The sequence below is a fragment of the Enoplosus armatus genome, chromosome 18, assembly GCF_043641665.1.
Source record: "Enoplosus armatus isolate fEnoArm2 chromosome 18, fEnoArm2.hap1, whole genome shotgun sequence".
NCBI classification, from domain to species: domain Eukaryota; kingdom Metazoa; phylum Chordata; class Actinopteri; order Centrarchiformes; family Enoplosidae; genus Enoplosus; species Enoplosus armatus.
The window spans coordinates 1,373,463-1,388,343 of NC_092197.1; the positions used below are offsets into that span (position 1 = coordinate 1,373,463).

General features: G+C 44.5%; 1 protein-coding gene across 1 annotated transcript; it reads right to left on the reverse strand.

Annotated features, from left to right (window-relative positions):
* Positions 1-628: 628 nt before the first annotated feature.
* Positions 629-4,317, reverse strand: cetn3 (centrin 3). The gene is made up of 5 exons (XM_070924562.1): positions 4,197-4,317; positions 3,328-3,463; positions 2,799-2,913; positions 2,457-2,648; positions 629-1,104 (listed from the first exon to the last, which is right to left on the reverse strand). Exons 1-5 carry the CDS (start codon positions 4,211-4,213, stop codon positions 1,061-1,063), a joined length of 504 nt encoding a protein of 167 aa, XP_070780663.1. The 5' UTR covers positions 4,214-4,317; the 3' UTR covers positions 629-1,060.
* Positions 4,318-14,881: the final 10,564 nt, after the last annotated feature.

Sequence of the window (14,881 nt, forward strand, 5' to 3'; positions counted from 1 at the left end):
ATATCAAGGACATAAAGACCTGATGTCCTGAGGACGCAACTCAGCCTGGAATGCAGACATTCAAGTGACTGTTAACATTTCTTGTTGGAAAGTCAAACGACTTCAAAGAGACACAAATAGATGTAAAACAAGTAAAAAGAGACTTAAAACAAGTAAAAAGAGACGCAAAATAAAAAAAAAGACATGCAAGAGATGCAAAATGACAACAAAGAGACGTCAAGTTACTAAAGAGACGTAAAATGACGAGATGCACACTGACTAAAAGGTCAGCAGTCTCGTGTGTGGAAGGTCTCTCTCTCTCTACGCTTGCTTTGCATATCAGACAGAACTGTCAGCTCATTTCACTCCATTTCCACCTTCAGTCCGACTTCGCCTCCACTCTGATGAGACCGGGGGGGCGGTCACCAGAGGCAACCAGCCGGGCGGATTCAAAGGTCTGGATCCAGACAAACGCTGCTAGGATGTGAAACACTTAATGTTCTTTTGTATATCCAGCTCACTTTTTATTTTTCAACTCTTTTTCAATTTAATTTTGACACTTGTATTTTTTTGGATGGGGTTCTCTATATTCCGGACGTAAACTAAAAATCATAAATAAATAAAGTGCTGACAAAAGACTTGTTGGCAAACCGATTTGATTTTAATACAAAATAAATAAACAAACATTCACGTCAGACAGAATCACAGACTCTCTTCAGGAATGAACAATAAAAACAGTTGTTTGGCTGACTGACACCAAAGTGAACATCAGATCTGGAATATAAATCAACTTGACTAACAACACCAGATCCATCAGAGTCTGACATGTTCTTTGATACAGTTTGGAGGTGAGTTTTATTAAGACAGAGACATGTTAAAGACACTCAGACCGGCTCCAGCCCGACAGTCCACTCCTTTAATGTGATGAATCAAGTATAAACCAAAAGGCCAATGAGCAGTTCAGTCCACCTCAGACGCTCAGGAGGAAGCTGACACTTGTTCAACATGTTCATATTTTCTACCTTCATGTCCACACAGACGGATGTTCAGTCACTCAGACCAATCAACCCGAAAGTCCTCATCAGGAGTCTCCAGTCATGATGGAGAGGAACTCCTCCTGATTTACTGGAAAACACAAGTTCAGTCAGAGAGTAACATTAACGCTCATTTTGAAAATATTAGACAGCCTATGTTAGTTAGGGAGTCTCTATGGCTGCAACCATCTGTCATAAGGACTATAAAGCGCCAGAAAAGAGTGGAAATAGCCCGTTACAATTCCCTAAAGGCCAAGAGGACGTCTTCAAATGTCCGTTTTGTCCGAAACCCAAAGAGATTCAGTTTGCTATCACATAAGACAAAGAGCAGCTGCAGATACTCACATTAAGGTAACGTTTGTTCTTTTTGCCTACAAAATGATTCTGTTGTTGACAAGCAGCTAATCCAGTCGATCCAGTACCAGTGAGGCTGCTGGAATAAAGTGTGCATCAACAGCGAGCACACCACCTCAGCCGGGGCCATTATCAAACACTAACAACTGAAATAAGAGTGGTGTTCCACCTCCAGGTCCCTGGTGCTGAGCACGCCAGCTTACTGTGACAGAACCATAATTATTGTTATTAATTTGCTGCTTTTCCAGCTATGACAGGTAAAATACCTGCTGCAGAAAAGGCATGCCGATACATGTTTTCTTATTCAAATGATTGCAGTGTAGATATCACTGAAATACCTTATATTACTATTTATTATATTAGTAATAAGTGTAATTATTTTAAGGACAATGCAAAGCGTCTCATGGTTTCAGAAAACAACTCACACATATTCAGTCAAAACCATTCTGGTTTATCTCCCCCTAGAGGCCAGAAACAGGCATAGCATACATGGCATATCTACAAATATCCACAGTGACTCCTCTCCTCTCACTGTGTAGTGAGCTTCATGTCCGTGATGTTGTGTACCTGTATTACACATTAGTGTGCCTCTTTTCCACTTAATCATAAAAAGGAGTATGCCTATAATCAACGAGAGGGGCCGTGTGTATGGTGGATTAGGCAATTATTGCATACACTGAATTTACATAGTTCACAGACTATTTACAGAATAATATAAAGTCCGACTTTGTCATCAGGTGCTGAAGAAGAGACGATATCAGGCCAGTGAAAACCACTGATTTATTCCACCACATGGTAACAGAGAAACAAAGTGTTTGAGAAGATCCGTCTTCTGTTAAAGGTGCACAACAAAATGATTACTGTCTGTTTATCTGCATTAAACATATATATTCCTATATTCCTATAGCTTTTTACTTTCACTCAATGAAGCAGGCCGATTCAGAAGTGACAGCCTTGACAGGACAGTGTCTGTCCATGTGTCCACCACGTACCCCGTGTAGGAAAGCTTCAGTCATGTGAGAACAAATTGAGTTGAACTGGATCCTTCCATCAGTTCTCATTATAACACAACACAGTGTGATCACTTACTTTCACCGTCTCCGTCAGCGTCGAACTCATCGATCATGCCGCGCAGCTCCTCATCGCTGATGTTCTCCCCGAGCTCTCGAGCCACTCGTCTCAAGTTCCTCAGACTGATCTTTCCTGATTCATCATCATCAAACAGCTTGAAGGCCTTCATGATCTCCTCCTTTGGGTCTCGCTCCAGGATGCGATCAGTGACTGCGGAGAGGTTGATCATCAGTCAGTGAAAGATTTATTCATACTGAGTGTCATGATTCCTCCCTTCCATCAGCCGTCGTCACTTTGACCATCACATGTATTTCTATGTCTCTCCTCATAGAGATTCAACTGAACTGAAGGCAAACTTACCTACTTCATTGAAATCCTCAAATGTTATTTTGCCGTTTCCCTCTCTGTCATAGTCTTTAAGAATCTTCAAAACATCCACTTTCTTCACTTCAAAGCCGAGTGCTCGCATCGCCACCTGTTGGGATTTTTAAATTGTGATAAACAGTATATTTACATGGAAATGAGAATGTCTACGTGCACATTTAGTATCCTGGTTTGGATTTTTTCAGAGAAACCAGGTTATGTACATCTCTGCATTCATTGTAACAGTATCCAGGTTTCTGATTATCTGAGTGCAGGAATGTTTATAACTTCTCTACATGTCAGCTGATCGCCATCATTTCTGAGTTAACTCAACATTTCAGAATTTGGCTTCTGGCTGTCTGAACTGCACCTGCCCACCGTGAGTGGAAAACAAGAGCGGCAATACATTTTATCCTATTAACTGTAAGTAGTATTACAATTTGAACGTATCATATTTTAAACAGTCAATACATTGAACTGCTGTTGACTGTAAAATCACCCACAGAATTATGAATAAATTGCTGACCTTCAGCTCGTGGTAATCAATTTCTTTATCTTTGTCGGTGTCAAACAACTCGAAAGCTTCTTTGATTTCATGTTTCTGATCCTCGGTGAGCTCTCTCCTCTTCTTGCGTTTGGTTTTGTCTGCAGGAAGTTCAGCTCTGGAAAGACAGATGACAGTTTCGCACCAAATTCTGTGACCCTATCAGGAATTTTCAGCTATTTTGCCACATGTATATTATACTTTTTCACATACTTATTAGCTGTAACCAAAAAGGGAACTTCCATAGTATTTAGATGAGGTCACAAATTTAGATAGCTGTGATAACACAACCTGTAGTGAATAGGCCTGTCTGTAGAGCACTAATACTCAAACTGTCAATGTGTACACCGAAATCACAGCTGTCAAAAAGTGTGGCCCTCCTGAACACTGGAGGCCCCATCTTTGTTCACAGCTATCAAGATGCAGTATGAGAAACACGTTTGTGGTGGCAATATAAATTATTGTAGCTGATATTCCTGATCAGGTCATAGAATCTGATGAGTCACATAATTTAATGTAACACCTGTTTAACGATCATTCAATGGGAACCATTAGTTAGCAAGATTTAACTGTAACAGTCGGCGTTAAATTCACTTTTAACTAAACAGTGTGCTACATTAGCACGAGGAAATAAGTACTGTAAGCTAACAAGCAGCTAGCTACTTGGCAACATCATAACAAAGCGTAACCTAGCAAGTTAATCGCAGTTTAGCGGACATTTTAGTTTTCAAACACTGATGATATAGCGCCAAACATGCTAACGCTAGCTAACGTGAGCTAGCGTTAGCTACACGTTTGCTGCCTTAAAATAAACTGTCAGAAGTGACACACAGAGCCGCGGACTGGTTTACCTCAGAGACAAACTCATCTCGGTGGATTCAAGGACCTAAAACAAGACGTTACTGTCGCTAAACACACAGATATCAGCGCTCCCGTCGGCACAACAAATCCGTGTATCCGCGCTCACACAGAAGCTTCCTATTGGTCGCTGGGTCAAGACGCAGCAGTAAAGTGTTCTCTGATTGGTTTAAGTCTTCTTCTTCTTCTTCTTCTTCTTCTTCTTCTTCTTCTCTTGATTGCAGCCAAGCGGAGCGTTATCGCCAGACTCTGGAGGTAAAGATATAAATTGGAAAACATTCTAGTCTTATATTCCTAAACAGATATTTGCATGTAGATGATGTTATGTTTTTAACCAACAGTGTGACTCTCCACTGAATGAAGACTGCAGTGTCACTGACATCTGCTGGCTATGTTGAGGATTGCCTTTCCAACGACAAAACGACGTAATTGACAGCTGAAAAGGAGCAAATCGACCTCCTGACCCAGCTCCTGTTACCCAGGCAGAGCGATGCCTGGTCGGCCTGCAGAGAGATAAAAGCTTCATGGATTATTCGGTTAGGACTGACTGAAAGATCCTGTCAGACCTCCCTTCATCATGTTAAAGCCTGCTTGTTCACGCTGGAGTCTCTTTTTTCTTTCCCAAAAGTTTGTCTACGAATCAGAGGATGTTTTTCCTCGTCCAGTTAAGAGGGGAGTCTTTTTTGTTTTTGCTTGTTCACTGTGTGTCTGCTGAGTCTGAGGCTGCTAACTGTTATTAAATAAGGAATTGACTCGACCTGTGATTTTAATAGGATTTTAATATTCTGCCACAATGATGTAAACCAAGAATTCAGAACATACATGAACACATTGGTGGCATAAAATATCCACAATCATAGGTAGATGTGCACACGTATGTAAACCCATGCTGGCTAAAAATAAACACGCAGGAAAACTGTTTTCCACCTACTTTTTATTGTATCCGGCAGGTAAAAGCATCTGAACATACTCTTGACACCATCGTGTCTCACTTAAGACTTCAAAACAATTATTATTTCATACATAAATAACCCTCTCTCATAGTACTTTCATGACAATTAGGGTCCGAGGCTGTGACTGGGCTCTTTGTTGGCCTCCTGTGCAGAGCAGCAGCATGTTCTTGTGGAAGGACTTTATGAATAAAACCTTGTTGTTTATCCCTCTGAGGAAATACCAGTTCAGACGGACAGAGCTGCCACACACGAGTTCAACCTACCAAACCTGTACGGAGTCACAAAAGGCAAACCAGAGACACACAGAGACACATGGAGACACACGTAGAGACACATGGAGACACACAGAGACACACAGAGACACATGGAGACACACATAGAGACACATGGAGACACACAAAGACACATGGAGACACACAAAGACACATGGAGACACACAGAGACACACAGCGACACATGGAGACACATAGAGACACACTGAGACACACATGGAGACACATAGAGACACACAGAGACACACGGAGACACACAGAGACACACATGGAGACACATAGAGACACATAGAGACACACAGAGACACACGGAGACACACAGAGACACATGGAGACACATAGAGATACACGGAGACACACATAGAGACACACAGAGACACATGGAGACACACTAAGACACACATGGAGACACACTGAGACACACATGGAGACACATAGAGACACACAGAGACACATAGAGACACACTGAGACACACATGGAGACACATAGAGACACATGGAGACACAGAGACACACGGAGACACACAGAGTGTTTCTGGTAGGACTGAGTTCACCACCAACAGGCTCCTGTGGAACAACACACAGAGACCTCTTGTGCTGCCGGTCTGGGTCGCTTCAGCAGAGAGAGGCAGAGGGGGAGAGAGGGGGAGGCAGAGGGGGAGAGAGGGGGAGAGAGGGGGAGGCAGAGAGAGAAGGAGGGAGGCAGAGGGGGAGAGAGGGAGAGGCAGAGGGGGAGAGAGGGGGAGGCAGAGGGGGAGAGAGGGGGAGGCAGAGAGAGAAGGAGGGAGGCAGAGGGGGAGAGAGGGGGAGGCAGAGAGAGAAGGAGGGAGGCAGAGGGGGAGAGAGGGGGAGAGAGGGGGAGGCAGAGAGAGAAGGAGGGAGGCAGAGGGGGAGAGAGGGAGAGGCAGAGGGGGGAGAGAGGGGGAGAGAGGGGGAGGCAGAGAGAGAAGGAGGGAGGCAGAGGGGGAGAGAGGGAGAGGCAGAGGGGGAGAGAGGGGGAGGCAGAGGGGGAGAGAGGGGGAGGCAGAGAGAGACGGAGGGAGGCAGAGGGGGAGAGAGGGGGAGGCAGAGAGAGAAGGAGGGAGGCAGAGGGGGAGAGAGAGGGAGGCAGAGGGGGGAGAGAGAGGGAGGCAGAGGGGGGAGAGAGGGAGGCAGAGAGAGAAGGAGGGAGGCAGTAAATAAACAATGACATAATTTTCATCAGATGAGTCTCGTCTGTTGAGGACTGGAGGAGAAGCTGTTAGAACTTCAGTCAGACTGTCTCCCCTCAGTGACTCATGACGTCCTTTTCACCACTATCGTGTGTTTTCACCACTATCGTGTGTTTTCACCACTATCGTGTGTTTCCCACAGAGACTTCTCACCGGCGGTGTGAAGAAGGTGCCGCTGGGTCTCAGCTTATCTCCGAGTGTCTCCTGTCTCACATGTGTGCGCTGAGATAGGTTCTGGGAGAAGACGTGGTATCTCAGCTCAGGAAAGACTCGGCCGTCTTCGTCGCTCTTTGTCCCCCCCCCCACACTTCCTCTCGCTCTGGTTAGTGAGGATCAATGGATTTAAACATTTACGCAACAAACTCAGTCACGGGGTCGACCTGATGGCCGGCTGTGACGTCCTCATTTCAGATCCAGCTGAGAACGTCTTCTTCTTCTCTGCTGCTCTCCATCAAAAGAAAAGGTGAAATAAATCCTGAAGTACACTGAAAACTGCAGTACTCTGATGACACCTGTAAATCCCAAAGATGCACATGCAGACTGACAGAAATAACTAAAACCCAGCGCAGTATTCAGGCACACCCAGCTGGGGACGACGGTCTCCCTCAAGTGCACTAAAACACACAGTTGAACAACAGCTGGGTGTGAGCGATTCTTCACTAATGTGCTTTAAGATGCGATAAAACATTTGTTACACTTGAGTCAGTTCATCCAAATAATGAAAACAAAAGTCACGTTTGGAGACGAGTGAGATTTAGTTTGAGACGTTCACAGCTTTAAAGAAATGAGCCATGACTTTGAACACCACAGACCTCACTGTTCAAAGTCAGGAGGATTCACTTTGACCTGCTGGTGGCGCTAGATGAAAAGTCAATGCGTGAAAAAGTAATGTGGTTCGTCCTCTGGGCACCGTGGATATCTCAGCTGCCATTGGAGACATGTACAGAGTGTAAATCTGCATGTTTCATAGAGGACGATGTGCAGAGGTCACATCTGCAACAGACTTCACAGCAATCCATCCAATAGCTGAGACATTATACACCCCCCCCCCCCCCCCCCCCAGAAATGTTATCTTCATGGTGGTGCATGAAGGACAGTCAGTTCATCCTCTGGGGGTCATGAATGTCTGTTGAGATATTCTAGAGCAGCTGGTTGGACATTAAGCTGCTGTCCGCTCTTTGAACTCTCTGTCTGTCAGACCTCCACCTCTCAGACAGAGGTGGGGTTTCATGCCTCCTCTCTGGCCTTGAACTCACTTCTTGTTGCTGATGTGAACGTGAGGAGGGGGGGGGCGTAATGACCGGAGCGTATTTACCTTGTCCAGGATCAGCAGGCTGCACAGAGGCGGCTTTTTGAGAGGACGCCACATGTGAGCGTGCCGTCCAGAGTACATGTGGTGTAAACAGATTCAGCCTGCGTGTGTGTGTGTGTGTGTGTTGGGGGTGGGCTGATGGAGTCAGAGGGGGGGCAGGGTGGAGAAAGAAGCAGACCCGACCTCAGAAAGCAGCTTCTGTTTTGACTCCTTTCAGAGCTCCAGTCAGAGGAGGTTTATTGAGGTTCCAGATCAGGGTCCTGCTCCAGGTCTGTTCTGCCTACGTGGACAAATTAGTTAATAAAGCTGGATTCAAATGTGTCTGGAGCTGTAACTAACTAACTAACTAACTAACTAACTAACTAACTAACTAACTAACTAACGGTGAATAAACCGGCTCCTTTGCAGGTTTGAGTTTAAGGACTTATCGCTATGACAACAGCTCCAGACACATTTTAATCCACTTTGGAGAACTGAAGAATCCAGACTGTCAAATCATCAACAATCAAATCAAGCCGAGGCCGTTATTTGAAGGTTATTTGAAGGTTATTTGAAGGTTATTTGTAACACAAAATACACGACGTAAACAATAAAAAAATACAAACATACTTCATATCCATTGAGCTCGTACACACTATGAATTGTGAATGGTTCTCAGTGCTTTAAGTGGTTGGGGAGGGGCTGCAGCATGTTAAAGTCTCAGTGTTAGTCGTGTGTGTTCATGTCATTAAACCAAATTCCCCTGAACCCCACCCTGACAGAGGACAAAGACCCCCTGTCCACTCTCTCTGCTCGCTGGGTGTGTCCACTTGAAGTATCAGCACTTGGTTGATGCAGATTTGACTTCTTGTACGAACCAGATTACAACAAAGGAGAAGACAGTGTGTCTCCATAAAGTCCACAAACAGCCAGTTTAAAGACAGCTCAGGACAACACATCTGGATCATGAGCCCCTCTGATGGGGGCCGTCCGGTGTTTCGACGTGACAGAGTTCCTGTGCACAGAGCCAGAGAAGAACTGGACCTGATCACACCAGGACGTGGTACAGGGGAGTCCATCTGTGTGACTTTGTGAAGTATGCGGTTCTAGAGGCTGGTGGTTGGTGAACTACTGCAGCTGGCAAGCTAACCGCTAACACGCTTACAAGTCGGGAACCAGAGGTGGAAGAAGTACTCAGATCCTTTACTGAAGTAAAAGTACTAATACCACACTGTGAAAATACTCTTGCATACATAAGTATCATCATCAATAGTACTCATAGTGCAGAACTGTGTTTACTCCAGCTGGCATTTTGTTCTCAAGATTGATTATTTCATTACGAGTTAATACAGACGGAGAAAGTCTCTCTGAGCTTCAGTGAGGGACGTATCTGAACCCCGTCCTCATCAGTGAGGGTGAACCAGGTCTCTGTTGTGAAGCGGTTCGCAGGCTGAAGACGAGGTTCAATAAACAAGACGCTGACACAACAACAGCCTCCGTCTGACGGCCCTCATGTGGCTTCACTTCTCCCCCCCCCCCACCCCCCCCCCCCCTGTGGATCCAATGTTTGCGGTGATGCTATTGAAATGAATGAAATGCGTCGTGTGTTTTTGATGTTGGTGTGAGCTCGTGACACCTGGTGGACACCTGAGAGCAGAGGAGTGGAGCTGTGACAGCAGCTCACATGCAGCTGTATTGTCCACATACTTACGGAGTACTACACGGTGTGAAATACTTCAGGTGATGAGTCTGTGGATGAGAGCGCACAGGTCACATGACCACAGTTTATTCTGAGTAAAACTCATTAAGCTGACAGAGCTCTTGTTCAGCAGCTGACAGTCGGATTGCTGACCTTTTTAACTCTTTATCACTTTAACCTTCTGCTGTAAAGCTCACTGAGCGCAACAATGGTGCAGTTAATGGTGCAGATTTAGCAGAGTGAGCGGGAGGAACGCATCGCTTACAGCCCAGAAACCTGAGTCCGGCTAAGACCCGACAACCTGGAGGAACAAATCTTCTCATCCAGCAGGATTTGCATTTGATTATTCAACTTGTTTCAAGGTAACTGGTCTCCACTTTGAATCTTATTTATGGAGTCGTCAGTGTTTTAATGCATTTCACGAACAAACTTAATCTACCTGGACTTCAAATAGACGACTGCAGGAATATCAAGACGGTCAACTTGAAACAGGTTGAGAGTTTTCTCTTCCATGTTGTCTTAAAGTGCAGAGAGCTCAGAATAGTGGAAAGTTTGAAAACAAACCAAAACAATGAGCTGAAAGACTGAAATATCACTATGAATGACTCGTCATTTGATCCATTGTTAATCTGAAAAGCTTTAAGCTCAGACTGTTTTCACGATGCCCTGATTTTTAAACTCGTGTCAATAATTCTTCTGAAATCACTTCTGCTCATTAGATTTAGTTTGACGCTTCTAGACAACACAATATTTATTTTGGTTTTGCAGTAAAAGCACCCACATGTGATGCCTTACATCAAAGCAGCCATACACTTTATATAAGGAGAGCAACGGCCTGGAGGTCTAAATGAAACAGTAAGTAAATGGTACACACCCCAAAACAAATACAGCGTCTGCCACAATACAGAACGCAGCGTCTCTCTGGACTCTTATTCTCTTAAATCTTCAATTAGTCTGTTTTAATTAAAGTCCAGAGTCTCCAGAGGAACTAAGAGACAGTGAGGAGGAGAAAAGGTCGGAGTGGTGAAGACGTCGGGTCGTAAATCAGGTGATGAAGAGGAGAAGAGAGAGAGATCAGCAGAGAGAGAGAGAGAGATGGGGGGGGGGGGGGGGGGGGCACATGTTGTGAAACATTCATCGCAGCATGCTGTTCTTCTGAACCAGGACCAGTCCAACACCCAGGACCTGTTGCTAATTACACTGAAGACCGGTGTCCTCTGGGACGCGTCCCATTCAGCTCAGGCTCTCAGACCTTTAACAGAATATGCGCATCGTTGTGTCCTGGTTTTGATCCCATTCAGGACTCAACCAGTCTTTTTCCTTCTTTTCATCCTGGTGTGTGTACATGTGCAGTATCCTGGACTCTATAGCAGTCTAGTATACTCCGGGTCACACAGAACCAGGACACCAGTGCGCATGTAAACACACATCTGACGTGAGGTTGGAACATGTTTAAATAAATCCCTGTGAGGACACAACAACCTGCTGACACTCACATGATGAATGTTTGGTAGAAGTATTTTACTGGAACAGATGAAGTGAACACTCTGAGACAGAACAACTCCCTGCATGAAGCTCGGGATCACAGATTGAGCAACAGGGGCTGGGTTCCTCCTCTGTTTGGGACAACAACAACAACCCAAAGACTGCGGATCCGGTTCAGGTTCAGTGATGAGGGGCAAACTGCCAAACCCACCGACACAGTCCTGATTTTACTATTTAGTGAAGCGTTTTCTTTTTGCCGTTTTGGAAACAACACATCTGGAAATAAACCTGCAGATTTCACCGGAGTTTCCCGCAGTTTTGCAGTAATTTCACCTGCATGCGTCAGAGCGCACACACACACACACACACACACACACACACACACCAGGAGGAGCGCCTGTTGGCTGCTCGCTGCAACACTTGCGTTACTTCCAGAGGAGCCGGGGAGGCTGCACACATCCACACCGCCTGTTCTTCACCTTAACGTATCATTCCGCATCTTGGCCGCCGGAGAGTTCAGAGGTAAGACAAAGTACTTTTACTTCGTTAGTAACGGGGAGAGAAACGTGCAGAATGCTGTTCAGGACATTGCAGACTCTTTCCCTCTCCTCTTTGACGTGCTGTTGTGTTTGGGAAACACACTTCGCTTCATTAGATAACCAGCTAACATACAAACAGACTTCAGGTCGGCGGGTATCATATGATTAAGTGCAGTATTTATTAGAGTAACTCTACATGGGGTCCAAAAGTCTGAGAAAAATCACAAATAATATCAGGAACTTTATTTTATTTTACAAGACAGAAAAGAGAAGATCAGATAATTAACAGTCAAGATATGGAAACACATTTAAAATAAATAATTAAGTAAATAATAATCATTATCATAATCTAACAAATAACACTGAGGTCAAACCAGTTTTTACATAAAAGCATCAGCCGATGTTTTCTCATGTTTTTTGGTCCAGAACTTCAAAAAGTAGCTGCACCACATAACTTACATTAAAAAAGAAAACTAAGACACATTTTAGTGAAATCACATACTTTATCACTAATATAAGTATTTGCTGACGGCCTTTTTTTAACTGACATGAACTTGTAATGGATTGAACTTTCACTGTGTAATGTCCTTTTTCTACAGTTGACTCTGGTCTGTGAAGCTGGAGCCTGAATGAGCTGTTTGGCATTCATTCTAACGTTTTGTAGAACTCAACATTAGTGCAGCCTACAGATTGTATGCGACGTTACAGATGTGACTGGCCTTGGTGGTCCCTGCTGGGGTTGAGGTCTGGGGACTGAGGGACTTCAGACAGGCCTGGTGTATCTTTGGTCCTGCTGGACATGTTGTAGAAAGAGAGATGACGGACCAACTTGTTTTTGGTGAAAGAGGAGTTGATCCATGTTAGACTGGAGGCGGATTTAATGACATGGGGGTCCAGACGTGAGGCCCCCCTTCAGCCTCATTCTGTCCCTGAATGAGAATGTTGTGGAGGACCCCAGTGACTTCCTAACGTCTCTGTTAGCTGTAACTTCCAGAAGTTACTGCTGCCGGCAAAGAGATTGTGCTTCAGAAGAGCTGGAAGGTGGACTTTGTTATCAGGCTAGCTGTTTCCCTCTGTTTCCAGTCTTTATGCTAAGCTAAGCTAACCGGCTGCTGGTTGTAGATTCATATTTACCATAGAGACATGAGAGTGGCATCAATCTTCTTATCTATTTCTCAAGCAAGAAAACAAATATAATATATATATATATAACTATTCCTTCAAGTCTTCTGATTAAAAACATTCATGTTTGGATGCTGTGTAAACACCAGCCTCTCCTCCACTCAGTCTTCCACTGTGGATTTCTGGAATTGTTTATATTGACATTTTTTTATTTGATTGATCGACTTATTGGTCTGTTGCAACTTGCGTCTACTTTCCGTCCGTCATAGCTGGAGTGTGAAATCGTCTCCTCAGCGCTCCATAAACTTTCCTCAGCGATCCGTCGTCGTCTGTCAGCGCAGTCGATCATGTTTGGAAGACTTTTCATAGTTGTGGTCGAACATGTTGTGCAGCGGAGGACGAGTGATTTAGAGCCGAGAACATCGAGGCTGTGAGCGACTCTCAGCCCAACAACCCTCTCTGTGTGCTGGCTTAGACTCGGCGGCTCCACCCTGACCCCCACCCATCAGCCCTGCACCCACCCACCCAACACACACACACACACACACACACTGTGGCCCATGTCAACCCCCCAAATGAAAAGGGGGGGTGTATCCTCTGCAGTGACACACACACAGTCAACTTCAATTTGTGTAAATTGCTGGTGATCAGAAAACAACAGCTTCAATGAATTTGTGTGTGTGTGTGTGTGTGTGTGTGTGTGTGTGTGTGTGTGTGTTTTCTGTGTGTGGGTTTAGATGTTGATTAAGAAGAGGTCTCTTTATTTGCCTTATGAATAGAAGTTTCTGTCGTGTTGACTAATGTGTTTGCCATCTACTGGCTGGAGCTTGAAAGGAAAAGTTCCCCTAAATAGTCTGTGTGTGTGTGTGTGTGTGTGTGTGTGTGTGTTTGTGTAACACCTTCTTGAGGACACGTTTTCTGAACTTTCCCCCGTTTTAGCAGAAATATAAATGAAGCAAAAACATTTATTCAGGGCGAAAACATTCAGAGACTTTGTTCACTGCTCAAACAAATGAAATTCACATGAGGCTCAAAATATATACAGATGTTTGTAGGTGAGTGAAGACACAACTGTTCCCTTAAGGCCGAGGTATGCTCAAAACGAACTGGTTGAGGTCAAAATGTTTGTAGCTCTTCTGAGCGGCCGTCACGGAGAGAGTTGAGACACAATGAATCATACACTTTCATTCGTTCACACTCTCACTCTCTCCTTGGAGACGTTCGCAGCGTTACTCTCGGTTGTTCACATGAAAACTCACAGCCTGTCCTGTTGAAGCATACTGACACCTTTACCATAACCGAGTTAGGCAGTGAGAAAACAAATTGAATGTAATATGGGGTTTCGCAAAAAACGTCCAACAAATGGAGGACTGAGATACGACTGACTGATAACAGGTCTGTTTAATGAGTATTGTTCAGTCCTTTTGCACTGGACTGGACCTTTACGAGCCATTAAAGGAACAGTTCGACATTTTGGGAAACACACGTATTTGCTTTCTTGCAGAGAGTTAGATGAGCAGGTCGATACCACTCTCATGTTAGTGCGGTAAATATGAAGCTGGAGCCAGGATGTGGTTAGCCTAGCTTAGCATAAAGACTAGAAACAGGGGGAAACAGCTAGCCTTACTCTGTCCAAAGTTCAAAACTCCACCTACCAACAGCTCTAAAGCTCACTAATCAACACGTTGTTGTTGTTTGTTTAACCTGTACACAAACAGAAATGTAAAGGCAACAATTTGTGGTTTTAGGGGGAGTTATGTACTGGAACTATTTCTTGACAAACAGCAGTGTATCCATCCGCCCAGTACGTCTGTGCAGGCTGCCAGATACAAGTGGAGAGCACAGGTTTGTGGTTTTGGTCTCTGTACAGCAACGATGGCACCAAACTTGACAACCTCAAGAAGCTGCACAGCCACATCCTAAAAAGTTATCAATAGTTTCAGCACGTAACCAAACGTGTTGTTTTAACATTTCACTTTCTGATTAAACAAACAAGATACAACATGTTCATCTGTGAGCTTTAAAGGTTTCCAGTCTTTATGTGAAGCTAATGTGGTGGAGTAGAAGTAGAAAGTAAAGATTCAAGTAAAGGAAAGTATAGTCAGT

Bases quoted from the DNA above. Each gene is read 5' to 3' on its own strand.
- cetn3 (XM_070924562.1), bottom strand. The intron at 2,914-3,327 runs GTCAGCAATTTA...AAATCCCAACAG, and splicing joins TTGATTACCACGAGCTGAAG to GTGGCGATGCGAGCACTCGG. The intron at 2,649-2,798 runs GTAAGTTTGCCT...ACCTCTCCGCAG, and splicing joins TGAGGATTTCAATGAAGTAG to TCACTGATCGCATCCTGGAG.